This window comes from Ylistrum balloti, unplaced genomic scaffold (genome assembly GCF_031769215.1).
Source record: "Ylistrum balloti isolate Yb309-2 unplaced genomic scaffold, AGI_CSIRO_Ybal_v1 Utg370312, whole genome shotgun sequence".
Lineage (NCBI taxonomy): Eukaryota > Metazoa > Mollusca > Bivalvia > Pectinida > Pectinidae > Ylistrum > Ylistrum balloti.
The window spans coordinates 1887102-1909683 of NW_026782231.1; the positions used below are offsets into that span (position 1 = coordinate 1887102).

The 22582-nt window shown below is 34.4% G+C and overlaps 2 protein-coding genes and 6 non-coding genes across 8 annotated transcripts in view; 2 read left to right on the forward strand and 6 right to left on the reverse strand.

Annotated features, from left to right (window-relative positions):
• Window positions 1-6577, forward strand: part of LOC132553260 (uncharacterized) — a 28859-nt gene extending 22282 nt beyond the window's left edge. Inside the window, exons 13-16 of the mRNA XM_060217491.1 lie at window positions 3058-3768; window positions 4299-4334; window positions 4634-4716; window positions 5100-6577. Coding sequence (XP_060073474.1) covers window positions 3058-3768; window positions 4299-4334; window positions 4634-4711 — 825 coding nt within the window. The 3' untranslated portion in view covers window positions 4712-4716; window positions 5100-6577. The remainder of the gene's footprint in view (window positions 1-3057; window positions 3769-4298; window positions 4335-4633; window positions 4717-5099) is intronic.
• Window positions 6578-9796: 3219 nt separating this feature from the next.
• On the reverse strand, window positions 9797-9869 carry Trnaa-agc (transfer RNA alanine (anticodon AGC)). Its single transcript has one exon. It is a non-coding gene; the product is annotated as a tRNA-Ala (tRNA).
• A 1408-nt stretch (window positions 9870-11277) lies between these two features.
• On the reverse strand, window positions 11278-11350 carry Trnaa-agc (transfer RNA alanine (anticodon AGC)). Its single transcript has one exon. It is a non-coding gene; the product is annotated as a tRNA-Ala (tRNA).
• A 598-nt stretch (window positions 11351-11948) lies between these two features.
• On the reverse strand, window positions 11949-12021 carry Trnaa-agc (transfer RNA alanine (anticodon AGC)). Its single transcript has one exon. It is a non-coding gene; the product is annotated as a tRNA-Ala (tRNA).
• A 646-nt stretch (window positions 12022-12667) lies between these two features.
• On the reverse strand, window positions 12668-12740 carry Trnaa-agc (transfer RNA alanine (anticodon AGC)). Its single transcript has one exon. It is a non-coding gene; the product is annotated as a tRNA-Ala (tRNA).
• Window positions 12741-13720: 980 nt separating this feature from the next.
• Window positions 13721-13793, reverse strand: Trnaa-agc (transfer RNA alanine (anticodon AGC)). The gene has a single exon. It is a non-coding gene; the product is annotated as a tRNA-Ala (tRNA).
• Window positions 13794-15635: 1842 nt separating this feature from the next.
• Window positions 15636-15708, reverse strand: Trnaa-agc (transfer RNA alanine (anticodon AGC)). The gene has a single exon. It is a non-coding gene; the product is annotated as a tRNA-Ala (tRNA).
• A 1870-nt stretch (window positions 15709-17578) lies between these two features.
• Window positions 17579-18985, forward strand: LOC132553250 (uncharacterized). The gene is made up of 2 exons (XM_060217477.1): window positions 17579-17861; window positions 18825-18985. Exons 1-2 carry the CDS (start codon window positions 17579-17581, stop codon window positions 18983-18985), a joined length of 444 nt encoding a protein of 147 aa, XP_060073460.1.
• Window positions 18986-22582: the final 3597 nt, after the last annotated feature.

Consider the following 22582-nt stretch of genomic DNA (forward strand, 5'->3'; position numbering starts at 1 on the left):
AAAATTGTCCAGATTTTTCTCCTTTAGGTAAACATGTTATCACTCCTTGTCTTTGAGTAACAGATAGTTGTCCTGTCATATAACCAAAATTGATGGATCGCACTATAAAGTTTCCTAATTGTTTCCAAAAACATTTGAAAAATTCTACGGTAAAACCGTCTGAACTAGGAATTTTTTTCATATTTTTGATGATCTTTGCCGCTTCACTTACAGTCATTTTACCCTCTAAAGTTTCCGAAATATTTAGCCGTGGAACGTCAAAATCTTTTTAAAAACCCTCTAAATTAACTTCTTCAATTTCATCATCTGCAGTATATAACTTTTCATAGAATGTTTTAACTTCATTCAAAATTTCCGCTTGTTTTGTTATAATCTCAACATTATCTTTTTCTATCTTAGGTATTATGTTTTAGGTAAAATTTCGATTTTCTAAATTAAAAAAATAGTTGGTTGGTTGCTCCCCCTCTTCCACCCATTTAACTTTTGACCTAATAGCGCAGCCTTTTAGTCTTTCAACTCTAATCTTTTCTAATTCTTTCTTTTTCTCGTTACTCATCACTATGTCAATATCTTCCCCAGCTTCAAGATTTTGAATTGTTTCTATCAATTTTTTCTCATTAGTGTTTTGTTGTTTTTTCTTATATAATGAATATGAAATAGTTTTGCCCCTGATTTCCATTAAAAGGGTTTCTGAAAGCAACTGGTCATTAATTTGGAATGCAATTTCTGTGTCTGGAATATCATTTATATTATTAAGATTATATACTGGAAGTGCATATTGTACTTGTAACATCAGTGATAATTTTTTTCACAATTTCAAGATAATCTAAGACGTATAGCAGGGAGTTATTAAATTTCCATAACCCTTTTCCTTTCATAAACTCATTAAACTTAAGCGAAATTATTGTCATGGAATGGTCATATCTATATCCAGAAATAATATCTGAATTATCTAAACTTTTAATAAATTTTCGGAAACATGAAATAAATCTAAGCCAGCCTGTTTTATAGGGTTGCATCCTATTTATCCAATTATTTCAATTACTTTATCCCTACCTTTTGGATTATTTACATGTTTATAATTTTTATCATAATCAATTTTCAGGATTTAAAACTAGGTTAAAATCTCCACATATTATAATATACTCATTATCAAAATCGTTTACAGTTTTTAATATACTATCATAAAAAGTAGGCATGTCAGAATTTGGACCATAAACAGTTAGCAGTGTAATGTGCTTACCATCTATTTCTAATTGTAGAGCTAAGAAATTACCCGTCATGTCGTTCTTTTCTTTAATTACTTTCACTTCAAAATTGTTATTAAAAAGAATCATAATACCCCTAGCATTTGATCGCAGAGAATTAAAGTAGCACTCTAGTCCCCATTCTGCTGTGACAATATCTTCAATATCTAGAGTTAAATGTGTGTCCTGTAGACAATATATATTAACATTTCTTTCCCTTGAATACTTAAACACATCTTTCCTTTTATCCCTATCTCCCAAACCCTGACAACTAGCAGACACTATTCTTAACGCTTCCATGACGGAAGGACTAATACTAAAAACGTTTAGTGGCTACACACTCCCTGCGTCCCTGAAAGAAGGAAGAATGAAAAAGGAAAGTAAGTACTAAGATTGAGTATACAGCAGAAGAGAAAATAAACCATACTCCAGATAGGTCAAAATTAGCAGCGACAAGTCGTACCTTATGGAAATTCAGTTGTAAGGAAACTGTATTTAATTTAGCGTCGTAGCCATCTAGTTTCTATTGATTAATTTGAATTAATTTATGTTCTTACCATGAAGAACAAAGAAAATATTAACATGTTAGGTGAAGCATAATCTTAAGTTCAATTAATGGAAATTAAGGCAAAATATGAACAAAAGAAAGATTTACATCGTTGACACCAGCAACATTGATCTTGATCAATCCAAGTAAGTAATGTCACGTTCTTCAATACAAGAAAAAGATATACAACAATAGAACCAACAGACAAACTAACGAACATCAAACACGTCCAGCTTCATATCACACAGAAATAATATTTCTCAATGAGATCACTATGATGACTGTAAAACTTATTTTCATCAACCTGCATCTCCTGAAACCCTGTGTTGTGAATTTGTCAGTTGTTGATAAAGTACACGAACAGGCCCTTGAATATCAACTCAGTTGCGACATGTAAACATCATAGGTTGGGGATGCAGGGGTGTTGCTATCCAGAAATGTAAGTTTCAATATTGGAAAATTCAAATCATTCCGCTTATATTACAGCTTGGTGGAAAGCTGTCCATGTTGATTTTGTTGTAGGAAAAGATCGAGGCCAATTGCTTACGTAGAAGAGTCTGCCATGTCCTTGGTTTCCCATTCTGGTCGGCATATGTGATTAGAGAAGTCTATAAATCTATTGTTATTTAAAGACAAGACGTCATCAACATATCTGATATGAAATTAAAGGACGTTGGAAGGTTTATAGCTTGGTTTGATAAGCACATTGATAAATTCAGCCTTGTATGAGATAAAAAAAAACCCAAGTTGGTCAACAAAAGGACACAGTTAGTTCCCCTTAATCCCTTTTTCTTTGGTTTGGACTTATTTTTCACTACATAAATTTTAGTTTAGTTCACATATATAACATATCTGTACCACCGTTCACCTTGTCTGGAATGAAATCCTCTTATAACAAAAGAACGATTGCGTTCTTTTAGTGTAGAATGAAGTCTGATGGTGTACGGAGTAGAAAAATGTGATGCTTCTTACAAAATTAAAAAAAAATTAAAAGATTATTAATGACTGGTCAAAGTTCTTTGGGTTAGTTAAAATCTGCATACCTTTAATTTGTCTTGTGTAATCAGTATCGCAGGTCAGAAATGGTAAGTTTATGATCAGTATTAATTAGGAATAGCAGGTGAGAAGTTGGATCTCATGTCTGTTACATGTCATTTAATAAAATGTGAAGTAACTTTCTTGTCCATGATTATAAACGAATACTGTTTAGTTGATTTAAAGTGAAAAAGATCCACTGATATCTTATGTTTATTGATCTGCCAGATTCAAGTGAAGAGAAAGTATTTCAAGAAAGAGAAATACCGTCTGCAAGCAAAATCATTCAAAATCAGACGGGCAAAATTTAACCCTATACCAACAGAAAGAAAGTCGTTGACAGTGAAACCCCTGAAGACAGATTCAGTGAAAAACAAAAGTGTTACAAATACATCTACTGTGCCATCAAACGAGAAACAAAATCGCTGTCCTTCTATAGTGGCATCAGATGTGAATAACCGTGCTTGTCTTTCGAATCCTCGCATCTACAATGTGACTCCTACAAAAAGGAGCAATGTGCAGTTCCCCGTGCTCAATGAATTCCAGAGAAGTCTTCTACATGTGAATCACAGTAAAACTTTTCTGAACTATGAAAGTGACTGTGAACCTGCACTTGATGTTCTACAAAAGAAACTGTTAGCAGTAAATACACAGCTTATAGACACTGAAGAGCAGAAACTGGAATTGGATAAACGTATAATAATAATCAAACAACGGAAAATAGAATTGGAACGGCAGCTGTTGAACTACCAGCCACAGAGACGAGTGTTAACGCGAGTGGAAAGGGTACCTGTCATAGATATGGTGAATGATCAGCAAAGTGACATTGAACATGGAGCTAAAATTCTAGGATGGGTAGCAGTTGAGAAAAACATTAAAAAAGACCCAACAGCGCGCTCAACATCATGGAATAATTATGAACGTTTTCCTGATAATCAGGTGAGTTGGATACATGTAGCTACAGAAAAATCTTGACATGAATGTCTTTGACTGCAGAAAAATTTTTTTTTCACAAAAACAGTTCTTAAATATTCTACCTATAATCTGAAACAAAGTTGAGATTAGTTGCTGTAACAATCAGTTGGTGACAGGTTTCATCCTGATGTTGACAGTTCGCACTGTCATCATTTGATGGTGGTGTAGTTTGGAAGTATTTAGCCGTAACAAGAATCCAGTGTTTTGCAAAGTTCCGCATGCTATGTAAAAGGACTGTACCGTTTCGCTTGTGAATGCAATTCGTGTGTAGTGCTTGATGCTTTCTTGAACTATCGGGTAACTTGGAGCTGTTATTTTCACCATCACTCCTACTCTTATTGTGGTGTTTGAATCTATATATTACTGCATGGTAATGTGTGTTGTGTACATGTAGTGTATTAAGGTACTGGACTTTAAGGAAACTTGTTCTAATTCAATGCCATATTTATTTGTACTGTATTTAAGAAATTGTGAAAACAATTATTCTGTTGTAGAGCTCTGGCCCACAGCATTCTCGTGAGAGAGCCAAGGTAAGCAGTTATTCTTTATTTTTGTAAAACCACAGTTTCTCTGATGGGATTATGTTGATTTTAGAATGAAATGTTTACCTCTCTGTTCAGATTTCCAAAATTAAGAGTTAAAAGTCATTCTTGGCACTTAAATACATAGTTGAAATATGTGCTGCACGAATTAAATTTGGAATATCCTTTGATAGTATTAAAGATATAATTGAAGATTTGACAGATTCAGCCTTTAAACAATCCAAAGTTTATGATAATGATCGATAGGGTAATTAAAAGAGTTCTTTTAACTTGGGCATGTTATCCAGAAGGAGGTAAAAAAGCCAAAGAAAGTGACATCCAGAACAGAAAAGAGGGGACGCGGGCGTCCAAGGAAGCAAGAATAAATGGAGTGAGTTATCTTCTGATTATTTATCAATTGAGATCGGTTTGTAACATTACATATACTCAATAAATCGTTTAGGGTTACTACAACATGACGTAATCTTATCTTTTAACTGTAAACTGACTGCAAAGTAGCAAGATCTTTGAAATGTTACAAAATGTCACATGTAAGAGATTGGTAGTGCTTTTTATAGGAACGGTATATAGCAATTGCTTTACTTGTCAATGTTTCACTAGTTAATTAGTTGTCACTGCAAGGTAACAGGTGAAAAGTTAAAAAAAAAGATCGTGCACAAGTATAACGTCTAGGTTTGCAATTTGTATTGTGTGAAAGTCGTGGCTTGAAAGGGTAGACAACTGGAGTGGAGACTTTTTTATTTTATTTTACAGGCAAGAATAGTGGATGGTTCTGTCTGATGCTGAATGAGATGCAGCTTACCTTTGTAATTTTCCGTGTGAATGATTTGGATCTACCTGTTAAATGTGTACCACTATCAACAGCCTACATGCTAGCAGTATTCAACTTCTATGAACATACACCAAATGAATATGGGCGTCTGTCACATCCAAAACATCAACATCCTAACTTCTATTCATCGATTCATACATTGTAGACTGTTTACAGCCATTATGCAAATCATTTATTTGCACGTCATTACTCTGTGCCGTCAATATCACATCATTAAATGATATGTTCTATATTTAATCTCATAAAATTCCATGTCATTATTTTGAGTTTCCAATACTTTTATACAGTGAGGTCAATATATCTGTAGCATGTAACATGTATGCTTGTCTGGAATGTATTGATAGATGAGCTCAGATCTCTGTCAAGTTGAAAGATTGCGGCCAGGACACCATCAGCAGGATTAGACAAAATATACTTTTGTAGTTTGCCTGTTCCTACTTATCCTAGTCCTGTGTTGTGTAATTGTGTTTTTGATAGGGCAGAACATTTTCATCTTAATAGAAAACTATTTTGATACATATTTCATTTTTAAAAAGTTCTTATTCCTATATATAAGTGGGCAATATTTTAAGTAGGTCTTGTTGGTATATTAAGAATAAGTGGTAATTGTTCAAAAATTTTTACAAATATTTTAGAAAGATTTTTTAACAATGTGAAACTGTTGATCAGGCAAAGAACCATCTGTTACAACTTGTGATTTTCTTGAATTAGTAACTTATACTTTTGAACAGTATTAAATGGATTTAAATGAAAGTTAATGAAATAGTTGTTGTCAATTGTTGTCTCCAATGTAGCCAGTCTGTAACCAAGTATGTACCCGGTAAGCCTACTACTGATACTGTATACATTAATCTATCCAGATAATGAGAAGTGGAAAATTTACATTTAATTATTGATTAGAAGCTTTAAAGACCAATGGTCCGTGTGTTCCAAACCATTTGTATTTAATTATTATTTCTTCTTCAGATATTGAATGGTAAAAACACCCAAATGATTAATCAAATCCTTCCAGATAATCACAATTATAAACATTGTAATGGTATTAAATAAATTTTCCGTAATTGAGAAAAATATTAGAGAAAATTGAAAGAAAAAGTGGGGCGTGTTCATTCACAAAATCAATTATTTTTACAAGATTAACATTTTACCTGATTGTATTTTGATTACTTTTGAAATGTTAAAACAATTTCTTACGTATATATACTCTTTGATGTGATAACCTGGACACGTACGATTTGGTGTATTTTGTAATCAAGATAAGAGGTTTTTTTTCGTATTTGTTACCGCTAAGGCAGCACCCGTGTTAAGTTATGTGAAGTATGTAGAGGGCGTGGTCTGTGTGTGTCATGTTTTGCATCCATCAAACGGGAAAAGTGGAACAATAAAAGACAGAATTTAATCATACGTTCCGTCTTCTCTTTTTTAAAGTCATCTGCGTAAAGGTTTAACAGGAAAGGTCGTTGTAACTAGAAATCCATGTACATAAGTTGACACACACCATATGATATCTTTGTTAGGTTAGTAAAGGTGTTAACAGGAAAGGTCGTTGTAACTAGAAATCCATGTACATAAGTTGACACACACCATATGATATCTTTGTTAGGTTAGTAAAGGTGTTAACAGGAAAGGTCGTTGAAAGTCTGGTTGTAACTAGAAATGCCTTTACATAAATTTTCACACACCATATGATATCTTTGTTATGTTAATCAACGTGTTAACAGCCACTGAACAGCAGAAACGAGGTCAGTCTCGTGACATCCACAGCAATAACTTAAAGGGTCTCTCCCAAGGACACAACGGCACAGATTGGTCAGTTTCTCAGCTTCTTAAGAAACAGAAACCACCTCAGGGAGGGAGCATCGAACCACGAAGGGCGGAGGTGGGGGCACAAACTGATGCATGTACGCGATGTAATCCCTCAAAATCGCTAGTCGTAAATGATAAAGCGGATTTTCAATTTCATATGAACGCTGGGCCTCGTTCTCTGGGGCTGGAGGGAATGGAGCGGGCCTAATGGAGGGAAATAACGATATTTTATAAGGTCTTTCTCAAGAAATGAAAGGACATTGTCTAAATTTGGTCTAAAGCATCCTGTGGTTAAGATATTCAGTTTTGTATACACTGTTGGTCATGCTCCTTGAACGGGAGGGCAGGTCAAATAGTAGAAATATAGCAAATTTATAATTATTTCGGAGGAACACCAGACCTATGTCTCACTTTGATCTGAGGCATACTTGGGTGAAGTAAAATCAATATAAACGGTAATTATCGGACCCTTTGGGCGGAAGGAGGCCAAATAGGGGGATTCATAAAATTCCTTCTTTTGTCGGAATGCCTGATCCAATTCGGTTTGAAATATTCTTGGTGGAAAGGGAATTAGTTTTGTGTAAACAGAGGGCCTTTGAGATTGGAGGGGCAAATTATACTGATGAACCGTGGAACCGTGATCTAACCATTATACCAAAATCAAATATCCAAACTTATATGTCGTCTTAAGTATACAGAAGACGCACAAATGGATATCGCCGTTAAATTCGAATTTATTCAGCAATTGGCACGCCATTGTCGGAGTACCTGTCATATATAGTTTTACTGAATGTGTATTAATACTACAGAATTAATTTCAGATTTACTTTTATGTTACTTTTATGAATTTAAATTTCTGTTTGAATTAACGATTTTACTTGTTGCAACAAACAAGTTCATTTACGAAAATTCATGAAATTTCTGTTATATTCGTTGAAGTTTGAAACTTTTTCCGCGTGGAGCAATTGTTTTGGCATTCATCATCGGGCGTAATTCAGGGGAACGTCAACGTCAGGTAAACAAAGATTGAACAACAAAAGTGTTTCTGTAATCTCAATTTTCATTAAATTTTGCAGGAGAAATAGAATATTTGACTGGTGTCTTAAAACATAGCTGCGTTTTGGTTCGGTACTGAAAAAAACCAAATACGACGAGTACTTTTCACTGTCAAATAAAAAGAAAAGAAAAGAAAGAAAAACACTGACTATGTATTCTCTATTTACTTCTAGTTAAGATATAAGCCTAAATACATAGTAATAAGTAAACGGGCATCATACAACAATGTTGTCCTTCTATATGCCTTTGATGACGTCATAGATCAGAAGTATGGAACTCTGAAAATAAGTTCAGGAAATGAAAATTGATACAAACAATGATGGTGCAGAGGGGAAATATTATTCCATGTTGATAACAATTTTGCCAGTGAAGTAAAAGAAATTTATCCTGAACCTGAAGCTGCCATTGTCGGCATAAACGTACCACATATTGTTTAGCTGCATCGATTTGCTATGATGGAAAATAATTGTATTTTAGCATGTACATCAGTTCGACAGCATCACTTTCCGACTTACTAAAATGTTACGTTAAAGAAGATGAATTTCTGATTAAGTTGGCGGTTTTGTTTGTTGTAACAATCAAGTTTATTGAAATTGCTGTAATGTCCGTTAAAGTTTGGAACTATATTTCTGTGCGGAGAAATTATTTAGGCGTACGTCGTAAGGCATCATTCAGTGTAACGGCAAAGAAGGCATGTAAACAATAGATGTTGCAGGATAAATAGAAAGTCATGGTCAGTATCCTTGCTAGCCCGACAAAATATAGCCTGTATTTAAGACACTGTATATACATTCACTATAAATTGATTTGATGACATTTTGATCGCCGCTACAGTAGTGATGTAAGTAATCTGATAGATATAACTTTTGTATCTGTTGTGTGTAGTTTGGACCAATTAATGCGGTGTTCACTGCCTTGAAATATGTCGCTTTTCGGACGCTTCGCTTCAATAAGTTGGGTTTCCTTCAAATTTTCAAATTACATTTCTCTAATTTGGTATATAAGCCAGCTTTGTACTCGTTTTTTACCAGATAGCTGTATTAGATGGTATAATACCACGTACTGCAGTCCATATAAAATGGCGTCATCTTGGCAAACGTAACACCTTATTGTCTGACGTCACGGCCACTTAATATCACTGGTTTGAACACACGTTATGTTTTGATGTGTTATTTACTTATTTATTTTTCTTTTAAAATCTGATAAAACACGTGGTTTTACCATTAAATGTCATCTATGTTTATTTGACACACTTATACTGATGAAATATATATGATATTAAGCGATAAACCATTAAATATATCCTCTATTTATTTAACAAGAAGATAATATTTTACCTCTGTGCATGTTTATTTATAACGCAGTATATTCCTACATATAAGTAATTTTTAGAAGAAAGGTGGTAAATACGCGCAGTTTGTCTATATTTCAATACACAATTAGTAATTATATTGCGTCGCTATTGGTTGTAAATTAGAATTTAAAGATGGAGCGCTGTATAATTTAAGTTATTCCAACGTTGTTTGTGTTAATGTGAACATAATGACTTTGTGGCGAAAAATGACTTGAAATTGCAGCTATTAACCGATATTTTCCTGACGTGAATCTGAATTTCTGTTTTTCACGTGAACATTTGGAAAATATCAGAAAGTAAGTGCATCAAATATTCAGAAATGATATATCCTACTTTCTGTAAGTTTGCTAGTTTTTTAGTAGATACACCGCCTTCAATGTGGAAAATGAAAATAGAAAATAGTGGAGAATCCGGGTATCGATCCCGGTACCTCTCACATGCTAAGCGAGCGCTCTACCACTTGAGCTAATTCCCCAATTACGTATTATGTTTGTGCATTATCAAGAAAACAATTTTTTTAGAAGTATAAGCTAAAATATGGAATCACTATCGAATTTTGCAAATATCCAGTATCATATCGTATCATATTTGTTGAAGTGGATAATCAGCAGACATGTCTGAAACATACAATATGATATGGTTATTTACGTATACTGATTTGTTCTAATTAAAGATGTCCTGCAGTGATATTAAGAACTTACATATTTTTACACTTATTGTCACTAATGAATATTACATTCTTTGCTGTATTGTTGTCTGTTAAAAGCGTCGGTTCATCAACATAAAAAAATCTATAAAGTTTAGGAATGTATCAAATACAACAGGATTTTACTAGGAAATGTTAGTTCTTGAATTCGACTTTTTATCAATCTTGTCATTTCGTCATCATACGAATTATGTTTATTGCTTATTCGCGGCCTTGAAAAAAAATTAATTGTTCATTTTTTACATGTACATTTTAACAAATATCCGTTGATTATATATATTTTTTTCGGAAAAGGAATGGAGAATCCGGGTATCGATCCCGGTACCTCTCACATGCTAAGCGAGCGCTCTACCACTTCAGCTAATTCCCCAATTATTCATTTTTGGTGAAAATGATCAATTGGGACGAAAAAAAAACCGTCCGGAGGTAAAAAATGTATTTGATCACGAAACATGACCTTAAAGCTGAAGCGTCCTTCAACGAATTTGTCTTTTGCATGTAATATTACATTATTAGTCTGCAAACACGTACGGCATACAACGATGGTTATACTCCGAAATGTTGTTTGTGTCAAGATGAAAATAATAACTTTGAGACGAAAAATGACTTGAAATTTCGTTCTCTAGTAAGCAGTTTATTTAATCTCAAAGTACGAATTATGATAGAATCGTTATTCAAGGAATATGTCTTTGTCAATAATGTACAATACGCAAATACACAAAAAAATCTAATCATTTTCTGTGCTTAAAATGACATTTTCGTGAAGTAGGTCAAACATGTCTAAAACCATTTATTGAAAAACAACTCGATTCTCTTTTAGAATATCAATTGTATAATTATTAGTGTAAATGTTTTTGTAATATCCTGCATTGACAACGGAACTCAGACCTAATTGATATTGCTTATTAAGACATATTACACAAAGTCGCAGCGAAAAGGACCATATTCCTTCTTTGTGACTCCTAGATGCAAATTCTCCAGGCAGACTATTTGACGACCTGGTCACTGTGAATCTGAATATTTGTTTTTTCACGTGAACATTTGGAAAATATCTGAATGGAAGTACATTAAATATTCAGAAATGATATATCCTACTTTCTGTAAATTTGTTAGTTTTTAGTCGATACACCGCCTTCAATGTGGAAAATAAAAACCAAAAACAAAAACAAAAAAAAGCTGGAGAATCCGGGTATCGATCCCGGTACCTCTCACATGCTAAGCGAGCGCTCTACCACTTGAGCTAATTCCCCAATTATTTGTTAAGTTTTTGCATTATCAAGAAAACAATATTTTTAGAAGTATAAGCTAAAATATGGAATCACTATCGAATTTTGCAAACATCCAGTATCATATCACTCTACTGCAAACCTGTACAGTTGTGTATGATTAACAACAAATGTTATCTTAATTGAGCTAAGATGACAATTTGTTGAAATGTATAATCAGCAGACATGTCTGAAACATACAACATGATATAGTTCTTTTCTCGTTAAGAATATTTTCGTATACTAATTTGTTCTAATGTGTGCAATGATATTAAGAACGTACGCCTTTAAACACCTATTGTCACTACTGAATGTTACCTTCTTTGCTGTATTGTCTATAAAAAGCGTCGGTTCATCAACATAAAAAATTCTATAAGGAATGTATCAAAAACTACAGGATTTTGACTCGGAAATGTAAGTTCTTGATTTCGACTTTTTATCAATCTTGTCATTTCGTCATCCTACGAATTACGATTATTGCATATTAGCTACCTTGAGACAATTATCAATTGTTTGTCTTTTACATGAAGATTTAAATAAAATGTCGGGTGATTATACATTATTTTTTGGGGAAAAAAAAAGCTGGAGAATCCGGGTATCGATCCCGGTACCTCTCACATGCTAAGCGAGCGCTCTACCACTTGAGCTAATTCCCCAGTTATTCTTTTATTGCGAAAATGATTCATCCCGAAGACCATTTTCAAGTAAGAAATTTATTTGATCACGAAGCATGACCTTAAAACTGAAACCGTCCTTGAACGAATTTGTCTTTTGCATGTAATATTACATTATTAGTCTGCAAACACGTACGGCATACAACGATGGTTATACATCGAAATGATAACTGAGTGATTCGTTTATAATCGACAAACGTGTAAAACATTCTTCATAAGACGACTCGATTCCGTTTAAGAATATCTTTTATATGGTAGTAAGTGTCAGTCTTTGTGCGATACCTGATTTGATAACAAGAACAACCAAGTTGAAATTGCTTTGAAACGCATATTGCACAAAGTCGCGTCAAAATGGAACGAGTCTATCTTTATTTAACACTGAAATGCAAATTCTTCCAGTAGACTTCTTGGGAACGACGTAACTTCTGAAAAAATATAAGGTTTACTTAATGAACAATTAATCGATTTTTTCCTGGTGTCCTTGATAGAAGATCTTTATCTTACGTCTTGCGCATTTGGAGAAGAAAATATCTACAACACCGAAACAAATTTGGTTGTGCTGATTTTCGCGAAGGCTAGGAAGCCGACATAACGATTTCAATGTTGAAAATGAAAACCAAAAGAATGGTGGAGAATCCGGGTATCGATCCCGGTACCTCTCACATGCTAAGCGAGCGCTCTACCACTTGAGCTAATTCCCCTACGATATACCATGAAAATACTGATGTTATGTTTGGCAGTTATTTCCATGATGGACTTGCCTTGTAACACTTTTATTTTTATTTTTTCTATGTCATACACAATAACTCTAACACTGGGAGTAAAAACGAAATATGAACTCCTGTAAAAACAAAAAACGTGGATTTGTTGTTCCGCGAAATGTTATTTGTATATAAAAGACACGACGAAAGTCGAGTCCGCTGATCTAGAAAATGATAGTAATGCGAAGTATTATAGCTAACCATGTTTTAATATAATTAAAAATAATACAACTCGATTCTACATTCAATAATAAACACATTTGTGACGTTCTTTCATTGATAGGAAATATATTGTAACACGAAAAAATGATATTGTTTTTACATATTCACCTTAAGAAACCATAATTGTCCTTCAAGTGTGTCGTGAAGGTATGAATGCATGCCTATGTCATCAATTTTTACTGTTTAAAACAGATACTTTCCCCTGCTAGATTAAATCATTATTTAAATTATATGACCATGTCCCAGTCATCACCATACATATCGGTGAGTTGTTTATCTATCGTTAGGATTGGTTACTGACTATCCTCGTATAGTGTAGTAAAGATATCGCTGAAATATGATATGTAGTCCTTAAAAATATTCAGGTTTATATTCTCAATTTCATGGAAATTACGTCTATCCCAATTCTGAGACGAAAATAAATAAAACAAGATGTGTTTATGAAACACTATGACTCGTGTTGCATCAAGATTCTGAAGTGGGACATTAAAAGTGCATGGTGTAAAGCATGTGTTAGTTACATTCACACTTTGTGAAACACTTCTGTCTTTATTGTGATATAGATTGTTTTACTTTCAAATGTAGGTCAATGACACGGTCAGGGCCACATGGTGATACCACCTGAAAGGTCTAGTCACAAGGAACAAACATGCCATTTCTCTGACGGTGCAAAGCTGGCGGTACAAAAATAAATTTGGTGGAGAATCCGGGTATCGATCCCGGTACCTCTCACATGCTAAGCGAGCGCTCTACCACTTGAGCTAATTCCCCAGTGTTGTGTATTATCTGACATATGTTGTTGTTGTCTGAAATACTGATAAACTGTTATCATTGTTCATTCTGCTAATCATTGTAAACAACAAATTTATAACAACAATGTTAAGGTTCCTTATCTTGAAATAAGAAACAGTGATGATACAATACAACTGAATAATTAATTCTAAAAAAAACATCAATACAAAATCTTACAATACGTAATAGGATGTTAACAATGTTATTATTTATAACCAACAAATATCGTGTGTCGTATTTCAGCATTATTGGAATAATGACTTTTTGATTGAAAAAAACGTCAAGGTCACAGAGGTCAAATGTGTTAAAACCTTTAAACGACTTCTTCCAAAATACCGGATGGCCTAGAATCATTAAATTTGGCTGGATAGTTCCTTTGATGAAGCCCAACAAAGTTTGCTAAAAGAAATAACCTTGACCAATCTTCAAGGTCACAGGAGTCAAATGTGTTAAAACGTTTAAACAATTTCTTCTGAAATATCGAAAAGCCTAGAATCATTATATTGGCCAGTATGTTCCTTTTATGAAGTCCAAGAAACACACTTTGTTGTGTGTGTATATGTCGTTTGTCTGGGTTTATGAATTCAGTATAATTTTGTTTCTGTGTAGAGGGCGTTTGTCTGGGTTTGTGAATTAAGTATCACTTGTTTTGTGTGTATATGTCGTTTGTCTGGATTTATGAATTCAGTATAATTTTGTTTCTGTGTAGAGGGCGTTATAAACCTTTGTACATCGCCATCTCCAAGAATTACATCTGATGATGCTAAAATTTTAACAAAGTATACACCTAACGGCACTGATTACAGGTAAAAGATGATTACGACAAACGCGATACCTGTCACTTAAATCATAATATACCAGCTGAGATTGAATACATATTTTACAGGACAGTTACAGCACCTGGAGCCGTGGCTGTAAGAATGTGATTCTGGATGATATTAGAAGTCATTCACCGACCTAACGAGTATAAACTCACATTTTGGAATTTTAAAACTTAATCGTATTTAATATTTCCTTAATGTGCAACAACGTAGAACATCGAATCGATGTGTTACAGCTTACATTGTACATTTATAAAAATACGCAAATAGCAAGTTTTGTGTATTTATATTTTTTAATATGAAAACATGTAAAAATGATTTATAAAAACACTTTCAAGAGCGTTGACGTAAATAACATCCAGTGAAATACTGAAGGGAGTGATTCGAAACTCACCACAGGCCTGTGATGGTTTGTGTTTCTTAGAAAGTCGCTAACGTACCTGTCTGTGCTGATGCGGTTGTGACCTTAAACAAGACACTACCGATATTGGTATGGCTGACATGTGACGGATCTTCCATATGTTGTTCGGTGATGTATTCACCACTTACTACACGGAGTCCCCGCCGTATTACTCTGGTTGTTCACAGGGCTTTAGATACAGAAAACAGACAAAAAAGCAATACAGGATTAATGACTAATTACACGTCGTGTTGTGGTTATGTCGTGTTGACTGTATTTTCAGATTCAGACTTATAAAAAATCAGGTCTTCATTTTTCAGGGTTAACTTTAAAACATCTTCCGATTGATATCGTAAATATGTCATTTGATAATTTGTTTCAAATTTCTTGTAATATTCAAGTCATTATCATTCAACCATTTTGTATAGTTATTTTTTTTTAATACAGACACATCTTCGGGGAAACACAGACTTCGTATTTCACACGTTGCCCAGAGTCGATGTAGTATACCTCATTTATATCGTACATGTAGTAATTATAACAGAATGATAAAAACATGTCATCGTATTGTTTAAATGGTGACATTGCACAACAAAAAGATGGAGAATCCGGGTATCGATCCCGGTACCTCTCACATGCTAAGCGAGCGCTCTACCACTTGAGCTAATTCCCCTACACTCAGAATGTGTGTTCGCCAGTGATAACACTGACATGGTCTTCGTGTTCTGTAAACGTACTTTATTAGAGTATTTTGTGAAATACTGCACCATTTCATGTATTTGAATGTTCTATTTTATACACTTTCTGAGACAACTGTTTCAGTGATGTCGTCTTTGACATCATATCATACACAATAACTATAACAAAGCGGTTTCGAGTTTGGCGGGAAATCCTTATTCATAGTGTGGTGTTAAATTTATGTTGGAGTTAGCTCCCTTATATCACTTCTCTCTCGCTCTGGTTATTCCGGTGACGTCAACAGGTGTGAATCAAGGTGTTTCCCATAAAGAAAGGTGAAGGACGAACTAAGACGAGAATATAAACAGGTTCAAGTTTGAATAAGATTTCCAATGTAGGCTTCATATTACAAATTTGACTTTATTTAAACTGCTGATATAACTGGAAGTTCAGGTGTGTGTGAAGACGTGATACCAAAGGTAAGATAAATTCGGTTTCAGACTAATGGTTTAGAACCGATCCTAGTTGACGTGATTCGTGTTGTTTGTGGTACAACAGTTGAAAAGTATTGTGTGTCAATTTGACAAGCCATCAAAAACATGAGTTTATTACTTTGATTATAAAACTCTTCCTTACCTTTGAGGTGAAACATATATTCGTTTTAACTGAGAACCGTTAGAATAGTAACATTTGAACATGTAGATATAGCTAAGGTTTTTGAATGACGTACTAATGTAGCATTCAGTGATACTGTTCAATATATGTTAGTCATGTTTGTCAAGTCGTTGATGAGATAAAAATACACATATAGTACCATGATGTCATTCTCATTATTGCATGTGGTTCTACAAAAAAATAATATGACGTAGTTAAGTCCTAATTTTAGGCCCCGCAGGCAATACACATACTATACTGTCCCCAGTAAGTAATAAGTGACTACCGGATGTCACGGTCTATAGCACCACGCACCATTAGTCGCGGGATTCAATTTCTGTACAGTATACGTACGCTTTAGATGTGTTAATAGTGTTTTATTTATAGTGTTCAATTACACGTGCTTTATATTTAGAGGGGAAATAGATCGAACAAACCATACTGCTACAATTCCTATCTTATTGTGAACCAAATACCCTAAAAGGAAATCGAACCCGGATCTCCAGCGTGAAGAAGCGTGTTCCCACAGTGACAGAGTCACATACACATCGACCTACATGTACTTCGTTTACACCAATAACAGTGTATGAGCTGACATCATTTAAAGATTACCATTCTATTTTGTTCAGGTCATCGGAGGATAACTGAAAATTGAAATCAGGTTAAAACAATTATCCGAGTTCAGCTTTGCTTCAGTTATCCTCTTATAACCTAAAACGAATTAGTAAGTTAAACTGTAATTTACAGTGTTTCCTCATCATTGTAATGTTGTGTCGTTTTCATTAATTCCTAACAGCAAATATATCTAGATAAAGAGCACTTTCTGTAAACTACTGTCTTGGAATAGCTGAGGCTATTGTTTCAACCTGACTTACACCACAGCAACAAAACCAGCATCACACTTTAAAGATGTCATACAGTTATGTGTCATTTACTTAGCAAGAAATTCAAAACTTTACATTGCGGAGACCTCGTACAACAAAATCTATTTCAATAATTTCATAAAGTAGAGACCCGTTTGTGTATATTTATAAAGACTGGGTATATCTTAGTATTGTGGGATACCAGCCTAAACGTAATCATTATAACTTGATAAATTATATAATAAAAGTTGATTAGCAACAGATGTAAATTCACTTGTCATAGAAATTGTCTTTTTGCGTTTCTTATCTTAATTTCCATTAAAACCTGTTTAAGACAACAACGAGACGATGTCGACGACCCAGCCCCCGACCGGTTCACAGGGCGTGGCCACTATCGACCACGAAGAAGTTCACGTCAATCTAGATAAAAAAACAAACAGTGGAGACGGCCAACAAGTTGTCACCAGTCAGCCAACAGTGGCATACAACAACAACCAGGATGGGGGACCTCCCATTGTATTTCAGGGGCCCCCTGATGCCAAAGACAAGCCGAAAGACTTCGTAATGACGTCATGTGCTGTGCTACTCTTCTGTAACTTTATTTTTGGTTTCCTTGGTTACCATTTCGGAGGTAAGGATTTATATACTATATCTTATCATTGCAGTTTGCTAATTATTGGCAAAAGTAGACGATTTAAACGCCATCTGGTAAAATTTCATCACACTTGGTTTAATTTGATGTACCAAGAATTTATTTCTAGTTGTCAGTGTTTACACACATTCATTAATTTGTAATATGTTAAAGCTTCCGAAAAATATAACTTGATGTCATTAATTCTAGTTGAAAATGTGGCTTTATGAACACATGATGTCCATAAATGGTTTACCCCTATTACAATAGGTATGTCGATATTCTCAAATCAATCCTTAAAATAATCGTCATCAGATAAGTTAGCATGTTGTAATAGTGTAACATCGACTTAATGTTTGATTCCTAGGACATCCTTACCTTGCATTCAAAATACACAGAATTTATGTGTGGAATCTCGATATTTTCTCACATGAGATAATTTCATAGAATGATTCATGACTCATCAATTTTGAAAAATCTTCATATCAGAAGACAAAATGGATTAAAATATTGTCAGTTAATAGAACAGAGCAACCATCTTATCGAAGTTTTACCTAATTAAGACAGATACTTGCTTGTTACGACTGTTTCCTACAGAAATGACGCCGTGTTAACTTACACAACTTTTCCGAAAAACAAAAACAATCGTCGGTGTCTTCTAGAGAGAAAGAGAGAGAGAGAGAGAGAGATTTATAACATCTTGGTGGAATTGTGTCACGTGACATTTCTTCAGTGACACGTGGATTGCTTGTTTATTTATGATGACCTTTGTAACTAACGAAACAGACGGTGTACACGTGGTGTTTCCTTCTACACGGAGAAAAGGACTTAAGATTTTACTTAATACCTGACAAAGGTTTAGAATTCGTCGATCTCGGTATCAACTAATTGACTGACTGTTACAAACCTACATTAAGCAGTATGTGATATGGACGGAAATATAATGAATTCTGTCGGTTTCAGTGAAAGCGAACCATGCTTGGCAGCTTGGAGACGAAGCGACGTCACGCCATCATGCCAAGAAAGCTCTCATCTTTGTAATATGTGGCGTGGTGTGTGGAGTATGTACATATGTCCTGGCCATCACCCTCTACCTCACCCTGAACAAAAGTAACTTTGTCTGAGGATCGACAACCTGGTATCGTAGTCCTGGATATGACAGATTTCCTCACCACAATATTTCTATTCAGCCATGTGCCGTTCATCGATTGTTAAAATGAGCAAGATCATGCGTGTCTTCGACATGTTGGTGAAACCTTGGATTTCTGTCGTAAAATCTCACTTAAAAAGAGCATTATGTGGTAAAATGCAGTTATGATGTCACCTCTGTCCCGTCCTCATTGTATTCTCTGTCAGTATTACACTGGTTTTGGAATTGTAACACCATGCGAAGCGACGTTATCCTTTTGATATATAGATTTCGTGAATTGGTGACGTCATATTTGACGTCACACATTCTTATTCCTTTTCTAGTCTCACGATTTTTTTGATAACCATCACCACCTCGTTAAGTTTCTCCTTAATCTAAGATCTGTTGTGATATCGACATCGTTAGAGGGCCTGTAAACATGTGTGTCTGTCACGCTGGTGTATTCTATGCGAATTCTACTGCAGCTTCTGCTGTTTAACCCAAGTAAGCGTTAGATAAACAAGGATTGATGGTTTAGCGATAGTCAGCTGTTTTACACTTATTTTCGACGCATTATGTTGTTTTTCCAAACAGATAAGAATAAACTGTCAACTACATAATGACGGACTCACGCCTCATTAACAGATTACTTCTAAACAATGACTCACCAACATGTATTTTCTAGACGACTTGGATCAGATTAAGGTGTCTTGGTTTATTTTTTTTGACTGCTGTCATTTCCGTGAGTTGTTTTTTAAACATGACTGCTCGGGTCCCGAATTTCAGTTGTCACGGCGGACAGGTGATGAAATAACATAATACCAAATGAAATTATGTTTCAGGAACATATACAAAAATGTCTTGCGCTAATTCATATTTTTACACGTAAATGTGATTTATAATTTTTCGTTCAATTTTTCATATTTTTTTTCAATTTTAGCTCGCAAAGGCGTTCTGATAAAACAAAACAGAATTAATAGTGAGATTTGTATACAGATGATGTGATGTCTTTGTTAGTCAAACCCTTGTAAGCCAAGGGAGCATTACCTAATCGGTTATTTGATTGGTTGGTTGATTGGGTTGGGCTGGTTAGTTGGTTGGTTGATATAAATCCACGTGACCAGTCGGAGTAATTCTGAGGCGATGTCTATTTGACTAATATACCTTTTACATGCCGGACAGACACAGTACGTACACTGAACCAATTTATCATTTGAATCTATACAGTTCGTGGTAGATTTTACTAGATATTTCCACGGGTTTACTGGATGTTTACAAGCATCTACAGGCTAGTGAAAGATACTTCAAACATCAGGACATTTTTTGCTATGTTGTAGCTACACCCAGTTACGTTAACACAAGTCGCTGTGTGCGTGGTTTTATGATCTAATTATGCTGTTTATTTGTGGTTTGTGGGAAACAATTACGGTATTATATATCATATGATGACAAACTATGCAAACATTATAGTGTTTTATATAAGTACTGTATCTTAGATAAGATATCTGTGTTATGAAATAATTGTGGTGGACGTCTCCACTTTATTTCTTGTTACGAGTTCACGCCTAGTTCTACTAGGATTTCGTGTGTGCTGAGGCCGAAATTTACGAAGTTTAGTTAAATGTATCACGTGATCCTCGAATACAACTACTAATGTGAATGGCAAGCTGTTCAGCCTGAGTCAGGCACCTGCTGGGCACGGGCTACATAACCTGATGATATGTTACATTTTATGAATTTGATTCAGCGCCTTAACTGAGCTATGATCAAATTGTTTTGTTATTATCTCTACTGTCCCTAATATCTGTCTCCTTGCAGGATTTTTCCATGGAAACTATATAAGTTCGTCAAATGACGGATGAAAGGAATACATGTTTAAAGAAAATTCAACGAATGCGTAATATTGAATGTTATCTAGATATGTACTGAGATCTATCTATGATTGAGGGAATAAGGAGTTGCATTCTTTAGGAGTTTAGAGGGAGTTGATAGGAATTATGGAGTTGATAAGAGGAATTGAGAGAGAGTTGATTGGAGTTAGGGAGTTGACAGGAGAAATTCGGAGTTGGTAGGAGGGAAATTAGAGAGATTTGGGAGGGGGTAAAATGAGTTAAGCAGGGGCTGATTGAAGGGAGTTGATAAGAGGGAGTTGTTAGGAGGAATTAAGAGGGAATTGGCAGGAAGGAGTTGTGAGTGTTTTGGAAGGATTTAATAGGAGGCATTTGATAGGGAGGTGTTAAGAAAAATATTTGAGGAAGTTGATAGGAGTTGTGAAGGATATTCAGAAACTTTCCGTATTTTGGAATTGTTGTATTCAACATGTTATGTTACTGTTTATCTACGTGTGTTTGTTGTCCGTTTGAGATCCCTTGTTTACAAGGAGATCTATTATGTGGTTGACTTATTTGATATATAACTTCTACACGGTTAACTTACCAGGGACATCGAGCTGGTATATACAATGAATGTGACGATGATATTATGTTATCTTGTTAGCCGATGTGATGGACATTGTTATGTGCATGTATTTGTTAACGGATGTGACGATAATTTAATGTTAACTTGTTAGCGGATGTGACGATAATTTAATGTTAACTTGTTAGCGGATGTGACGATAATTTGATGTCAACTTGTTAGCGGATGTGACGATATTATAAAGTTAACTTGTTAGCGGATGTGACATTAATTTGATGTTAACTTGTTAGCGGATGTGACGATATTGTAAAGTTAACTTGTTAGCGGATGTGACGATATTGTAAAGTTAACTGGTTAACGGATGTGGCGATATTGTAAATTTAACTTGTAAACGGTTTGATTACATTGTTATATTTGTAAACAAATTTGACAATGTTATGTTATTTTGTTAACAAATGTTACAATATTGTTATATTTACTTGTAAACGGATGTGACTACATTTGTTTGCTTGTTAACAGAATTTACTACATTGTTTTGCATACCTGTTTATAGATGTGACAATGTAATGTTTAGTTGCTAACAGATGTGACAATGTAATGTTTAGTTGTTAACAGATGTGACAATGTAATGTTTACTTGTTAGCAGATGTGACAATGTAATGTTTAGTTGTTAACAGATATGACAATGTAATGTTTAGTTGTTAACAGATATGACAATGTAATGTTTAGTTGTTAGCAGATGTGACAATGTAATGTTTACTTGTTAGCAGATGTGACAATGTAATGTTTACTTGTTAACAGATGTGACAATGTAATGTTTAGTTGTTAACAGATATGACAATGTAATGTTTAGTTGTTAGCAGATGTGACAATGTAATGTTTACTTGTTAACAGATGTGACAATGTAATGTTTACTTGTTAACAGATGTGACAATGTAATGTTTAGTTGTTAACAGATGTGACAATGTAATGTTTAGTTGTTAGCAGATGTGACAATGTAATGTTTACTTGTTAACAGATGTGACAATGTAATGTTTAGTTGTTAACAGATGTGACAATGTAATGTTTACTTGTTAACAGATGTGACAATGTAATGTTTAGTTGTTAGCAGATGTGACAATGTAATGTTTAGTTGTTAGCAGATGTGACAATGTAATGTTTACTTGTTAACAGATGT